The sequence below is a fragment of the Triticum dicoccoides genome, chromosome 7B, assembly GCF_002162155.2.
Source record: "Triticum dicoccoides isolate Atlit2015 ecotype Zavitan chromosome 7B, WEW_v2.0, whole genome shotgun sequence".
NCBI classification, from domain to species: Eukaryota; Viridiplantae; Streptophyta; class Magnoliopsida; order Poales; family Poaceae; genus Triticum; species Triticum dicoccoides.
In genome coordinates, this window is record NC_041393.1 from 370,426,877 (window position 1) to 370,441,205 (window position 14,329).

The 14,329-nt window shown below is 49.9% G+C and overlaps 1 protein-coding gene and 1 pseudogene across 4 annotated transcripts in view; one reads left to right on the forward strand and one right to left on the reverse strand.

Moving 5' to 3' along the window:
- The first annotated feature begins 6 nt into the window (after positions 1-6).
- Positions 7-14,329, forward strand: part of LOC119340977 (protein GFS12-like) — a 15,697-nt gene continuing 1,374 nt past the window's right edge. The window contains exons 1-7 of one of the 4 annotated variants that reach the window (XM_037612881.1): positions 7-456; positions 868-1,154; positions 1,540-1,783; positions 1,885-1,958; positions 3,842-3,977; positions 4,151-4,321; positions 11,107-11,127. In XM_037612881.1, coding sequence (XP_037468778.1) covers positions 103-456; positions 868-1,154; positions 1,540-1,783; positions 1,885-1,958; positions 3,842-3,977; positions 4,151-4,306 — 1,251 coding nt within the window. In that variant the 5' untranslated portion in view covers positions 7-102 and the 3' untranslated portion in view covers positions 4,307-4,321; positions 11,107-11,127. Of the gene's footprint in view, positions 457-867; positions 1,155-1,539; positions 1,784-1,884; positions 1,959-3,841; positions 3,978-4,150; positions 4,565-4,939; positions 5,079-11,106; positions 11,128-14,329 lie in introns of those variants that run through there. The other 3 variants (XM_037612880.1, XM_037612879.1, XM_037612876.1) reach the window with 3 other exon arrangements.
- The window catches only part of LOC119340978, a 2,992-nt pseudogene continuing 1,131 nt past the window's right edge, over positions 12,469-14,329 (reverse strand).

Consider the following 14,329-nt stretch of genomic DNA (forward strand, 5'->3'; position numbering starts at 1 on the left):
TATCAGCCTGGCAACGACACCTCGTCTGAGGTTGTTCCAACAGAACTTTTTAACGGGGCAGGGTCGTCTGTGTCTCAATCTCAAATCCCTAAAACTGGTTGGATGGCAGCTTCCAAGCACAGATCTAGGCTTGAGCATGGGACATCTAGTGACAATTTGTCTACATCAACTTCTGGAAATCAGCCGTGGTTTTGGTTCCCTACTCCTGACAGTAGTTGGGGCGTACCAGATCTTCTTGGACGTAATAGCGGTTTGAAGGATGAACTTCCATGGAAGATCGAAGCTTCAGTCCTTTATTCAGCCCGTGCACACCCTGGGGCTCTGCGGTCATTAGAAGTCCATGATGATGAGTGCACGATTTTTACTGGGGGAGTTGGACCTGGTTTTAAAGGAAGTGTACAGCGTTGGGAGTTGGCCAACATGAATTGCACATCTGGATATTACGGGCATGAAGAGGTCAGTTTCTCTCACTACCTGCATATGACTTTCTTTTTCGCTATTATTGTTGGATGGTTCTTATTTTCTGAATGAAACACAGTTTGTACAGACCGTGTACTGATGTTTAGCTTAGTGTCTGAAATACGGTGCTCTGATCGTTTAGTGGTTGTGTTTGCTGTGATTAAACATTGAATCACTACAGGGTAATATCTCTGAGAGGACGGTGTTCTTTCAGTAAATGCTGTTTGATTTCTAGCTCAACTGTTCTAATAGTATTAGATTACCATATATTCGATTGCTCGATCTTGCTTGCATTTCTTCTGTGTTTAAACTCATTGATGTACTCTTTGTAAGTTAATTTCACCCCCTAGATATAGCGCTTTTTCAATATGCTCCAACAGTTCATTTTCTGATATTTTATTTATATAGGTTGTCAATTCCATCTGTATCCTGTCAATTACTGGAAAAGTAGCTTCTTGTGATGGCACGATTCATATTTGGAATGGGCAGACAGGAAAGCTCATAGCAGCTCATACCGAGTCCTCAACAAGCTTTCCGCTGCAAACTGCATCTGTTGAACAGGCAAACATGCTTAATCAGGACGCGCTCTCAGGTGGAATACTGTCGAATGCATTTCGTGGTAGCTTGTATACGACCATGCATTACATGGCATCTGAAGATAAACTTGTTGCTGGCATGGGAAATGGATCTATCAGGTATACACTTTGTCATCTGTTTATTGGATTTGGTGATTTTATTATGTTTCTAACATATTTTGAAATATCCTTCCTGCTATTCTACTGCGGTAAGTATATGGGTGATCACTGCAGTACCACTTGATTATTTATGTTCACAATTTTGACTATGTTTGGTAGGCACATCTGAAACAAAATAGGGAGATAATCTACTTCACTTAAACAGGGCATTGTTATGTGAGCTTGGAAGCATTGTTAGTTTTTGTTGTAGAATTAGTAATGCAAGTTAGAACATATTTCTTTCTCGCAGCAAGCCTGCAACTCACTGTTATTTCACTCTGTTTCTACCTCACTACCGAAAAATTTGTCTACTATTGAATTGCACATTGATTGAGTTAAAATGCAGATTTATTGATATCTCTCGGGATCAGAAGCTGCATTTATGGAAGAGTGATTCGGCTGAAATCTCCTTCTCATCACTCGTGTCAGCTATTTGCTCGTCTGGCTCAAACAAGCCGAGGAATGGAAGCCTAGTGGCTTCATCATCCTGGATTGCAGCAGGTCTAAGCTCTGGTTATTGTCGATTACTTGATGAGCGTAGTGGAAAAATCATTGCAGTTTGGCGAGCACATGATGGTCACATTACGAAGGTATGCCAATGCCCCTACTAGGTTGCTATCCATCATAGGGCAAAACCATGAGCAATTGTTATTCTGGCATCTGACTGGTTCCTTTCTATTTGCGCATAAAGATGGCATCACCAGAGGACCACTTGATTGCTTCTAGCTCCCTTGACAAGACACTTCGAATTTGGGATCTAAGAAGGTATTATTCTTTGGCTGCAACAATTCATTGGTTGTATTACCTATTTTGGTATGATATGTTCTCCATTCTCTTATTGTATTAGTGCAGTATCATATCTGAAAAGACGAGGACAACAACAACAACAAAGCCTTTAGTACCAAACAAGTTGGGGTAGGCTAGAGGTGAAACCCATAAGATCTCGCAACCAACTCATGGTTCTGGCACATGGATAGCAAGCTTTCACGCACCCCTGTCCATGGCTAGTTTTCTGGTGATACTCCGGTCCCTGTCCATGGCTAGTTCTCTGGTGATACTCCGGTCCTTCAGATCTCTCTTTACGGACTCCTCCCATGTCAAGTTCGGTCTACCCCGACCTCTCTTGACATTATCAGCACGCTTTACCCGCCCTCTATGCATTGGCGCTTTTGGAGGCCTGCACTGAATATGCCCAAACCATCTCAGACGATGTTGGACAAGATTTTCTTCAACCGGTGCTACCCCAACTCTATCTTGTATATCATCATCCCGGACTCGGTCCTTCCTTGTGTGGCCACACATCCATCTTAACATGCGGATCTCCGTCACACCTAACTGTTGAACATGTCGCCTTTTAGTCGGCCAACACTCAGCGCCATACAACATTGCGGGTCGAACCGCCGTCCTATAGGACTTGCCTTTTAGCTTTTGTGGCTCTCACTTGACACGGAGAATGCCAGAAGCTTGGCGCCACTTCATCCATCCGGGCTTGGCTCGATGGTTCACATCTTCATCGATATCCCCATCCTTCTGTAGCATTGACCCCAAATATCGAAAGGTGTCCTTCTGAGGCTGCCCATCAAGGCTAACCTCCTCGTGCCTAGTAGTACTGAAACCGCACCTCATGTACTCGGTTTTAGTTCTACCAAGTCTAAAACCTTTCGATTCCAAGGTTTGTCTTCATAGCTCTAACTTTCTATTTACCCTGTCCGACTATCATCGACTAGCACCACATCATCCGCAAAGAGCATACACCATGGGATATCTCCTTGTATATCCTTTGTGACCTCATCCATCACCAAAGCAAAAAGATAATGGCTCAAAGCTGACCCTTGGTGCAGTCCTATTTTAATCGGGAAGTCATCATTGTCGCCATCACTTGTTCGAACACTTGTCACAGCATTATTGTACATGTCCTTGATGAGGGTAATGTACTTTGCTGGGACTATGTGTTTCTCCAAGGCCCACTATGTGTTTCTCCAAGGCCCACCACATCACATTCCGTGGTATCTTATCGTAGGCCTTTTCCGAGTCAATGAATACCATATGCAGGTCTTCTTTTGCTCCCTGTATCTCTCCATGAGTTGTCGTACCAAGAAAATGGCTTCCATGGTCAACCTCCCAGGCATGAAACCAATCTAATTTTTGGTCATGCTTGTCATTCTTCTTAAGCAGTGCTCAATGACTCTCCCATAGCTTTCATTGTATGGCTCATCAGCTTAATTCCACGGTAATTAGTACAACTCTGAACATCTCCCTTGTTCTTGAAGATTGGTACTAACATACTCCGTCTCCATTCTTCTGGCATCTTGTTTGCTCGAGAAATAAGGTTGAAAAGCTTAGTTAGCCATATATAGCTATGTCTCGGAGGCCTCTCCACACCTCAATGGGGATACAGTATCATATCCGAAAAGAGACTTACAATTTTCTTGCACTATTTGTGTTCTGAAACTTTCCTGATACACCACTACTTGTTTGGGCCATAGTGATAGTGATAAGATTATGTTATATCACACTGAATCCACAGTTTCATAGAAGCAGCAGTTTGATTATCAACTTTGGATCACACAATATGCATATATCTTATTGATTATGATTTGTTTCCAGTTTGAGCTTAGTTTCTTAAAGTTTTGTGTGCAATGTGACAGGAACCTATCAGTCCAGTCAAACGTTTTCAGAAGCCATTCAGATGGCATCTTTGACTTCTCTGTTTGGGGTCAAGACCTGGTTTCAGTGTCAAGAAACAAAATTGCACTTACTTCCCTATCGAGACCAACAAGTGAGGTATGTACTTTCTCCTCTTGACCACATTCACCACCACGCTCTTTTGCAAGCTTTATATTTGGAGCAGCAGTGCAGCCTCTTTTGGAATTTTACATACCATATGAATTGTAAGTCCACTCTGTTCCTGCCAAAGTAACTGTTGGTACATTTTGTCAAAAAAAAAATCCATGCAGATCGGAAATCAGCAGCTCGTACTTCAGAACTTATATTCGTCTGACAGAGGAGTTAAATATAAAAACATGTCTGTTCTTTCGGCTATTTCTGTGCTTCCTTTGTCAAGATTGTTTGTCGTTGGAACAGAAGATGGTTTTCTCAAAATCTGCCATTAGATGTTTCCAGTAGTGGTAATCATCTCTCCCTTGTATCGACTTAAATATTTTAGCAGTGCCTCTCTCTTTTCTAACATTTTAGTGGTGCCCTGCTCATAGTTTTTGTTTACTTCAATTCGCCAGCAGTCACTACAGGTTACAGGATACATATGTAGCCAAATTTACTGTTGTAAAATTCATGGCTGAGTATAAGCTTCAAGTTTTGTCTAATCTTTTCCCTTGCAATTATGCATCGCTATATATTAATTGAACTTTCTAGCTTTGTTGTTCTAGTGAAGCCGAAGCTTGTAGCTCCCACTCTTTCCTCTAGTTTGTTGCACCGTATGGTTATGCTTGCCCAGTTTTGGACACAATGTATCCAAATTGTAGTTGGCAAAACCTGATCAACACTAGGAAAACTTGTCAGCATATATCGCATATATTTGTTATACTGGACTCTGGAGTCTGGTTACTCTACCAATAAATTATTTCTTGTTAACCGTGCTAAGGTGCCTAAGTCATCTTCTATCCCTTGAGTTGAGATCTGTTCCGAAACCTGCATGTCCTTTATTGAAGAAATGTTACAGTGTTGTCTGTCGATTTCCTATTGGTTTGTTCTGCCACAAAGCTGAGGATGCCTTCAATTTGCTGCAGACCTACCTGACATGGATCATGGGAGCTTAAATGTGGGTAGTTGGGTAGTTGTGGGGAAGAGTAAATTGGAGCTTGGCTTCTGTTACGGTCCTGGTATGAATGCTCTTGTTTACTGCAGTCTAAGGCCTTGCAACCCTCGGTATGCTGTCAAGGGCCTCGGTGCCCAAGACAGCAGGACCCCGACTACGTAGTTCGTAGTCGCGGTGGATAGGAGCGCTAGGGTTTTTGCCTGGCTGCTCTATGATGCGGGAGGGGAAGATAGAAGGAAATAACTTTATTGCTTATCCCTAAAGGGTGCTAACTGTCTGATATATAAAGGCCCCATGGGCTAATAACAAACTAGAAACCTATACGAAATAAACTAGTCTAGGAACTAATGTGCCCGGATCAGGACTCCTGTCCAGCCTGCGCCTTGCCTGATGCGGCCGTCGGCTGCTCCTGGCCGCGCGGCCCACGTCTGTAAGACGTGCCCCACATGACATCTCTCCCCCCCTCGACGAGCAGCTCGTCCTCGAGCTGAAAAGCGGGGTAGCGCTCGACGAAACTGTCAAGATCCTCCCATGTAGCTGACGAAGCTGCTTCACCCTTCCAGTGGACGAGTAGCTGGCGAACGCCGCGTGCTAGGCGCGCACGAGTCACGCGTTCTGGTTCTGGAACAGCCGCCCCGTTGTGGATCGAAGGCAATCCCGGCGGTGTAGTTGGAGGAATGCCGAAGAACTTCTTGAGGAGGCCCACGTGGAACACGTCATGGAGGCGCGAGCGTGCCGGAAGCTCAAGACGGTATGCCACGTCGTTGATCACTTCTGAAATGCGGTACGGCCCATAGAATCGTGGCTTGAGCTTGCCCCTGGTTGGCAAGTTGAGAGAGGACGCGGCGCGCTGTCGAAGGCGAAGCCAAACCCAATCGCCCACCTCATGCCGAATGTCCCGATGACGTCTGTCGTAGTAGGACTTATAGACCGCCTGTGCCTGTTGTAGACGATAGCGGACGTCCTCGAGAAGTTCGTCGCGCTCAGCCATGCTCCTGGCCACTGCAGCCACCCGTGTGTCGCCGGGCTCGTAAGAGCGAATAGTGGGAGGGTCACGGCCATACACAAGCTTGAACGGAGTCTCTTGGGTTGCTGTCTGGTAGGCGGTGTTGTATATGTACTCAGCCCAGGGAAGCCACCGGAGCCACTGCTTGGGACGATCCCCGGTAAGACACCGTAAATACATCACAATGATCTTGTTAGCAGCCTCCGTTTGACCATCCGACTGCGGGTGAAATGCTGACGTCATGTGCAGCTTTGTCCCCGTGAGGCGCATGAGCTCTCGCCAAAAAGCGGAGGTGAAGACGGGGTCGCGGTCAGAGACCATGGACTGCGGCACGCCATGGAGACGAACAACCTCAGCGAAGAACACCTGTGCCACGGACTCTGCCGTGTATGGGTGGGCTAACGCCACAAAATGGCAATACTTGCTGAAGCGATCCACCACGGTGAGGATGACAGACTTCCCGCCTACTCGAGGAAGCGCTTCCACGAAGTCGATGCCGATGTCAGTCCACACGCCCGTGGGTACCGGCAGCGGCAGTAGCAGCCCAGCGGGGTGCAAGTGCTCGGACTTGTACCGCTGGCAAGTACCGCAAGTGCGGATGTACTCCTGCACCGTCTTGCGAAGGTTAGGTGCGTGGAAATCGCGGCGGAGACGATGCAATGTGCGCAGGACGCCTTCATGCCCATCATCGTGCACGGCACTGAGAATCTCCTAGAGTAGCGGGGATGACGGCGGAATGTAGAGGCGGCCGTTGAAAGTAACGAGGCCGTCGGAGAGCGCCCAAGGCTGTTGCCGCGCACCTGCCGTGATATCCTCCCGCAGTGCGACGAGCGCCGGATCAGTAGACGTCGCTTGCCGGAGGCGATTGATGAAGTCGAAACGAGGCCCTGAGACCGCCATGATCGTCGTCTCCTCCGTGTCACGGCGGGAAAGTGCATCCGCCACCGTGTTGGTACTACCTGCCTTGTACTCCACCGTAAAGTCGAATCCCAGGAGTTTGCCAACCCAATGATGCTGCGGGATGGTGGCCAAACGCTGGTCAAGCAGAAATTTGAGGCTGTAATGATCCGTTTTTACCACAAACTGACGCCCCCATAGGTACGGCCTCCAATGGCGAATCGCGAGCACCAGGCCGATGAGTTCCCGTTCATACGCTGCCAGGGAACGGTGACGTGGCGCGGCTGGCCGGCTAAAGAAAGCCACCGGGTGGTGGTCCTGAAGAAGGACGGCCCCGAAACCGTACGTCGATGCGTCACACTCGACGATGAACGGCCGTGTAAAATCCGGTAACGCGAGGACGGGAGCCGTGGTGATTGCCGTCTTGAGGGTGGTAAAAGCTGCTGCCGCCTCCCGCGACCAAGAGAAACCATCCTTGCGAAGGAGGGCCGTCAGGGGCGCGGCAACCATGCCAAAGTCCTTGACAAACTTGCGGTAGTACCCCGCAAGGCCGAGAAAGCCCCGAACCGCGCGCGCCGAGCGTGGTTGCGGCCAGTCCGCCACCGCCTGCACCTTTTTCGGATCCATGGCCACGCCTGCAGCGGAGATGGTGTGACCCAGGTATGCGATTGATTCAACGGCGAACGCGCATTTGGAGCGCTTGACGAAGAGCTGGTGCTGGTGCAGGACCGTGAAGACGGTGCGCACATGTCGGAGATGGTCAGCCCATGTCTCGCTGAAAATGAGGATGTCGTCAAAGAAGACGAGAACAAAACGGCGCACGTATGGCCGCAGCAGATCATTCATGAGGGCCTGGAACGTGGCCGGCGCGTTGCAGAGTCCGAACGGCATCACCAGAAACTCGTAGAGGCCGTCATGAGTACGGAAAGCTGTCTTCGGGATGTCCTCCGCACGCATCCGCACCTGGTGGTAGCCGGAACGTAAATCGAGCTTGGTGAAGAAACGAGCGTGCCATAGCTCGTCGAGGAGTTCGTCCACCACCGGAATCGGGAACGCATTCTTGACAGTAATGGCGTTCAGGGCGCGATAATCGATGCAGAAGCGCCAGGACCCGTCGGCCTTGCGGACCAGCAGTACCGGGGACGAGAAGGCGGAACAACTCGCACGGATGATACCTTGGGCGAGCATGGCGGCGCACTGACGCTCCAGCTCGTCCTTGTGCGCGGCCGGGTATCGATACGGACGGACGGCCACCGGGGCGGAACCAGGTAGCAGGGTGATGCCGTGATCGCGGCTGCGGGGCGGTGGCACGCCGGAGGGGTCGGCGAAGATGCCGTCGAACTCGGTGATGATGGCGTCCAGGAAGTCGCGGCCGCTGCATGATTTTAGGGCTGGCCCGTCCGGTCCTGCAATGCCGTGCCAGCACACCCGATGGCCCCGCCGCCAGAATGTCATGGAGAGGGCTCGGAAATCCCACAGGATCGGTCCGAGCGACGCCAGCCACTGCGTGCCCAGGACGATGTCGTAGCCCGCGAGCGGCAAGGCGAGGAAATCCTCCGCGAACTCCTCGTGGCCGATGCGGAAGGGCACGACGCGGTACGCGCCCTGGCACGGAACGCGCTCGTCGTTGGCCACCGTGACGCGCATCTTCTCTGTGGTGGGGGGCGGTAACGTAGCACGAGCGGCCGCCTCTTCGGCGATGAAGTTGTGGGTGGAGCCTGAATCGATCAGGGCGAGGAGGGAGACACCTCCGAGAGTAATCTGCATCTGCATGGTTTCACTCGTGCGCACGCCGGCGATCGCGTGGAGCGAGATTTGAGGGTCGGCCCGCGATGCATCATCAGTGGCGGAGGCCGCGTCGTCGTCGTCGTCGTCCGGCGCTAAGTCGAGGAGAAAGATGCGCTGGCACACGCGGTTGTGGCCCCTGCCAAACTTCTCGTTACAGTTGAAGCAAAGGCCCAGGCGACGGCGTTCCTCCATCTCTGTCTGGGAGAGACGCTTGATTGGGCGTCCGTCCGGCAGATTGTGGCCCTGCTGAGGTGCGGCTGGTGGGGCCGGAGCGGGGGGCGCGAGGCGTGGTCCTGGTGTCGGCAGGATGCCCTTCTGTGGAAAACGCACCGGTGGCGCGGCGGAAAGCGCGCACTGGTCGCGCAGCTCCAATTTGCGGGCGAGGCTCATGGCGACGGCGAGGGACTGTGGGTTATGGATCTCCACGTCGAGGCTGAGGGGTGGCTGGAGTCCCGCGGTGAAGATCTGCACTTTCTGTGTCTCGGATAAGGTGCCTGCCCGGGGGAGGAGTGCCTCAAACCGCTCCTGGAAGTCGACGACGGACGTCGTGCGTTTGCACGCCATTAGTTCGCCCAGCGGGTTAGCGCGCAGCGGTGGCCCGAAGCGGAGATTGAGCAGCTCGGAGAAGCGGCGCCACGGAGGTGTGCCCTCGTCGCGCTGGACCTGCATATACCATAGTTGGGCAGGACCCTCGAGATTGTAGGACGCCATCCACACCTTCTCCTCCTCGGCGATCCGTTGTTGATGGAAGAAGGACTTGTCCTTCTGGAGTGCGGTGACGGACGACTGCAGGGACATCACCGTGGCCGTCAAGGCCTCGATCATCTTAGCCAGATCCGCGGTGGTCGGTTCTGCCATGCCGGAAGTGACCGAGGCGGCAGCGGATTGTGGCGATGTCGGGGAGCTGGGCGCGGACACAGGGGGGACAGCGGCCGGCGGATGGAGCGTGGACGAGGAGGAGGATCGCCTGGAACCTGATACCAAGTTGTCAAGGGCCTCGGTGCCCAAGACAGCAGGACCCCGACTACGTAGTTCGTAGTCGCGGTGGATAGGAGCGCTAGGGTTTTTGCCTGGCTGCTCTATGATGCGGGAGGGGAAGATAGAAGGAAATAACTTTATTGCTTATCCCTAAAGGGTGCTAACTGTCTGATATATAAAGGCCCCATGGGCTAATAACAAACTAGAAACCTATACGAAATAAACTAGTCTAGGAACTAATGTGCCCGGATCAGGACTCCTGTCCAGCCTGCGCCTTGCCTGATGCGGCCGTCGGCTGCTCCTGGCCGCGCGGCCCACGTCTGTAAGACGTGCCCCACATGACATATGCGCACCCAGGCCACTGTACACCCAGCATCAGATATGTACATAAGTGCAGTATGTCAAGTCTTGGCTTTATGATCTTAACTCAAGCTAGAAAGTACACCAACAGAGTAAACATGTATGGTCCCATGGAGATCTGCGGTCCATGTTTTGGTTTGACCGTAGCCAAAACCTTTGGAGCCACTGGCATAGCTACGCTCACTGGCAGGTGGGTCCTGCCGCAAAGAAACACAAGTTAGGCCCACCTTTCAGTTTCAGCCACAGCCATAACACAACGATCATGCACAGTACACTACACTACCGGTTATAAAAGAGGGGGATGTGCAACTTGCTCTTGGCCAAACCAGAAGGTCGGCAAGCAAAAGCAGTAGCAACAATGGAGAGGCGTAGCGGCATGAGCGTGAGCCTTGTTCTTGGCCTCCTGCTCGCCACCACCGTTGCTTGCCATGGTGCGAGGGACATCCCAGCAACTGAGCCCGAGTCCTACCGTCCCCATAACGTCTTTGGGTTCGGTGGTTTCTACCCTGGCCCGTCCGTCAACTGGGTGTTTCCGGGGCCAAACGGCGTCACACCACAGGTAGGCTTCGGCGGGATGCCGGGCTCTAGCTCCTTCCCTGGCACTAGTGGCTCGTCCGGCAGCAGTGGCGTGGTCGGCATTCATGGTGCTGCCAATCCCTGATCGTGTTGTTGTCTGTCTTGGTGTCTTGATGTTTAAGATTGCTCTTTAGAGCCATGCAGGTGCAGCATTCTACCGTGGTGGTAGAGAGTAAGCTTCTTGCTTGCTCTAGTTTAGCAGTATTGTGTTATGGCTTATGTGTGTGTTGTTTTCAAGTGATCTGTGTCCCGTGTCTTTGTAAAAGACTTGTTCTTGGCTGTTATTTAACCTTGTGTACTTCTTAGATGTTGTATTGCTGTCGTGGGTTCGAAGTCCCTTTGCTGTATCTTTGATTTGGAGAGTGAGGGTTTGAACCCATGAGCTGGATCACCACAACCTTGTCCTGTGTTCCGTGTCTCGTCTCTTTTAAGTATTTCCATCATTCTTCTCAGTGTGCTTTCAGTTTATTATGTTGTTGATGAAATGCATTTCCATATCTTTGTTCTTGTTTATTTTCTGTGACCATTCATAGGTTGGTTCAACTTGCGGCATCATCTTTAGGCCCAGTTCTTTTCGTGCAGGATTCTGCAGAATCAAGATTCTGGAAAATTCTCACAGAATCCGCTTCCTGCAGAATCTACTGTCGAGTTCTTTTCTGAAATTGTAGTTTGAGATTGTGGACTGAGTTCTGTGCCGAAATGTCTATACTGCCCTTAGCCATCAGCACGTACATACATCATCTATTCATCAGCACATAATTACCAAGCACCAAGTAGCAGTACCGAAATAGCAAGCAATTTATAGCAAATTATCAAGCTACAAATTCAAAGAATCAAACATACAGCAATCCATTACCAGTACCATTTATTCATCAATCCATGCATCTATCCATCCATCTATTCACCTAGATATTGGCAGAGAAACAAACAGAAGTGACAGAAGAATACAGAGGAGGCAAAAGAGAAACGAGACAATGAACGGGAGCTCGCGTCCGGCGGGCGTCTAGGAAGGGCGGCCTGCGGCGAGCACACGGTGGTGGGCTAGCTCTCCCGTCCAGCGGCGTCGCGAGGAGCGGGGCTGGCGGAGCTCCCGTCCGGCAGCGGCGAGGTGGGCCGTCGTGAGGAATGGCGGGGCTGGCGGGGCTGGCGGAGCTCCCGTCCGGCAGCGGCGAGGTGGGCCGTCAGTGTTGGCGGAGATACGGCGGAGGGGAGGAGGAGCAGGGAAGGAAGAGGGGCGGCGGAGGGAGATAAGGCGGGCGGCCGCGGCGGCAAGGGCCAGGCGGGCGGCGGCGGCGGCGGCAAGGGCCAGGCGGCGGCGGCAAACCCTAGCCCTCGCGAACAGGGCGGCCGAGCGTTTTCCCCTGATGCGAACAGGGGCGGTCGAGCGCTTCGCTCGAGCGTTTTCTCTCCGGCGCGTGGATGGGCTAGTGGCATTCTGGGCGTAATTTCTCCATGGGATAGGGGTATTCCTATATTATGAAACGTTTTCAGAGGTGGGACTTGCCAAAATCTCAGGATTCTGGGAAAATCTAGCTTTCTGGCTGCTTTTGGATTGCACTAGGATTCTATAGAATCCTCTCCAGATTTTGGAAGTCAAAACGAGTTCTTTTGGCTCCAGATTTTCGAGACCAAAATTCTCCACAATCTGCTCAAAAGAACTGGGCCTTAGTTATGGAACACTGGGTAGCATTGATATTGTGCACATTGGTTAAGCACCTGGAAGACTACAGCCAGCCAGTTATAATTGATAATTGTTATGCTCAGTGATAGGTCCCAGCTTGTTGTATTCGAACTTTTTTGCATCAAGTTTATGGCCTTTTCCCCTCCTTTTCCTTATGAATGGCTGGTTCTCTTATCTACTACAAATGCCGAGAGGTTGTAATGGGAACCGTTGAAGATCTTCTAAGTAAACTAACCACTACTTGTACTTACATCATTTTCTTTGTTGAGATGCTAGTCTTCCTGTTTGATATATGCACTGATTATATCACTCATGTTCATGTAGCTAGAAGTCTAAAAGTACCTCTGTAATTGCTAATGGCCCTTGATGCTAATTTCTTTGAATGTGAATATGATGTCTCATTTGGGCCTCAACGAAGTATAAGAAGGGCAAGCCAGCTTTTAGCATTTAAGCCGATTAGTTTTCATTACTAGTTCTGTTCAAGAAAAATGCTCCCGATATTAGTTTAACTACTGGTATTTGATCTTAGGGTTAAAATATCTACTACTACTAAATATTTCTTGAGATAACAATTCAGTTGCCATTTATTAGCATAAATTTAAGAGTCCAAATAGAGGGGCATCTGTTTCTTGTGCCCAAAACAAAGCCAAAAGTACGGCGATGAATGTCATTGTCAGATTAGGAGTAGTTCTTGAAGAATCCCGCGTGTATGAAAACTGGAGATAGTCAAGACTGGAGCTCAAAGCTGAAGAAATAGGTTGTTCTATATGTTTGTTTTTCTTCTATTCTTGTCAAAGCAACGACCTAAGCATAGCGTTTATCGAGTTACTAGAGACCAGTCCACAACTGCCGCTAGCTTGTCGCTAGTTCAGTGAATTCACCAGAGTCGGGGTCATTGTTAAGCTCAAGACCAGTACAACCTTTGTTTATGACCCTGCAGCTGAGCCGTATCTTAACCATGGACTTAACAAACTTGCTCTTCCATCTCTTATCGCTTTTGACAAACTCGTCAACTGATGCTCCCAGATTTGAGTTTGTGAGCAATGCCTGGTCTGACGTGAACAGGCCTAGGTTGTTTGTCAGACCCACATAATACTTGTTGTCAAGCATCGTCGGGGTAAGATCAACCTGGCAGTAAAACAATCATTATAGACATAGATACTAGACTAGATGCATACCATAAGGCCCGAAAGGAAAATGTCCGAGATCTAGCGGTAGTTCTGAACACCATCATACCTGACTGGTGTTGCTGAAGCCATGTAGCATCTTTGTAAAGGACGAGCAATGCGAGACGCCTATGGTGTGCGCACGAGAGAGGATGACCATGTCCTGAGCTGTGAGGTCCGACCAGCTCAGAAGCTGTTGAGAGTGGTGACTAGTGAGGGTAGGTTGTTGAGGGCGTTCTGGTCAAGTGGATATCCTGCCGTCGCGGCGCCCAGCAGGCACCTTTGTAAGTAACATTTCCTGGTAGCGCGATGCTGTCATGGGCAGTGAAGGCAAGGATGCCCGTGCATGAGACTGTCTTGGGGCATTGGGCCTTGATGGCCTTCTTTTCAGCGTCAATTACCTCGAATCCACGGAGGCTGGGCTTGTTGGGGATAGCGTCTTTCTCAGCAGTTCTGTTTGCCGTTGAGTCAATCAGGACTGAGCCGTCACAACCGTTTTGGCATATTGTAATTGTGTTATATAGCAGTAGATCACCTCACAAATATTTGTTTGAGTATGAACTGTGGGCATTAGATTTGATGATAGACATATATGCTGGTTGCTCTTTTGCATTTTGTGTACATGCATGTTTCTTGTTGGTATATACTCCCTCCGTCCCAAAATAAGTGTCTCAACTTTGTACTATCTTCAGTACAAAGTTGTATTAAGGTTAAGACTCTTATTTTGGGACGGAGGAAGTATTTGTCTTTCTAGAGATTTCAACAAGTGACTACATACGGAGCAAAATGAGTGAATCTACACTCTAAAATATGTCTACACACATCCGTATGTGGTAGTCCATTTGAAATCTCTAAAAAGACAAATATTTAGGAACGGAGGGAGTACAAAAGAAAAGCAGTGTCGATGAT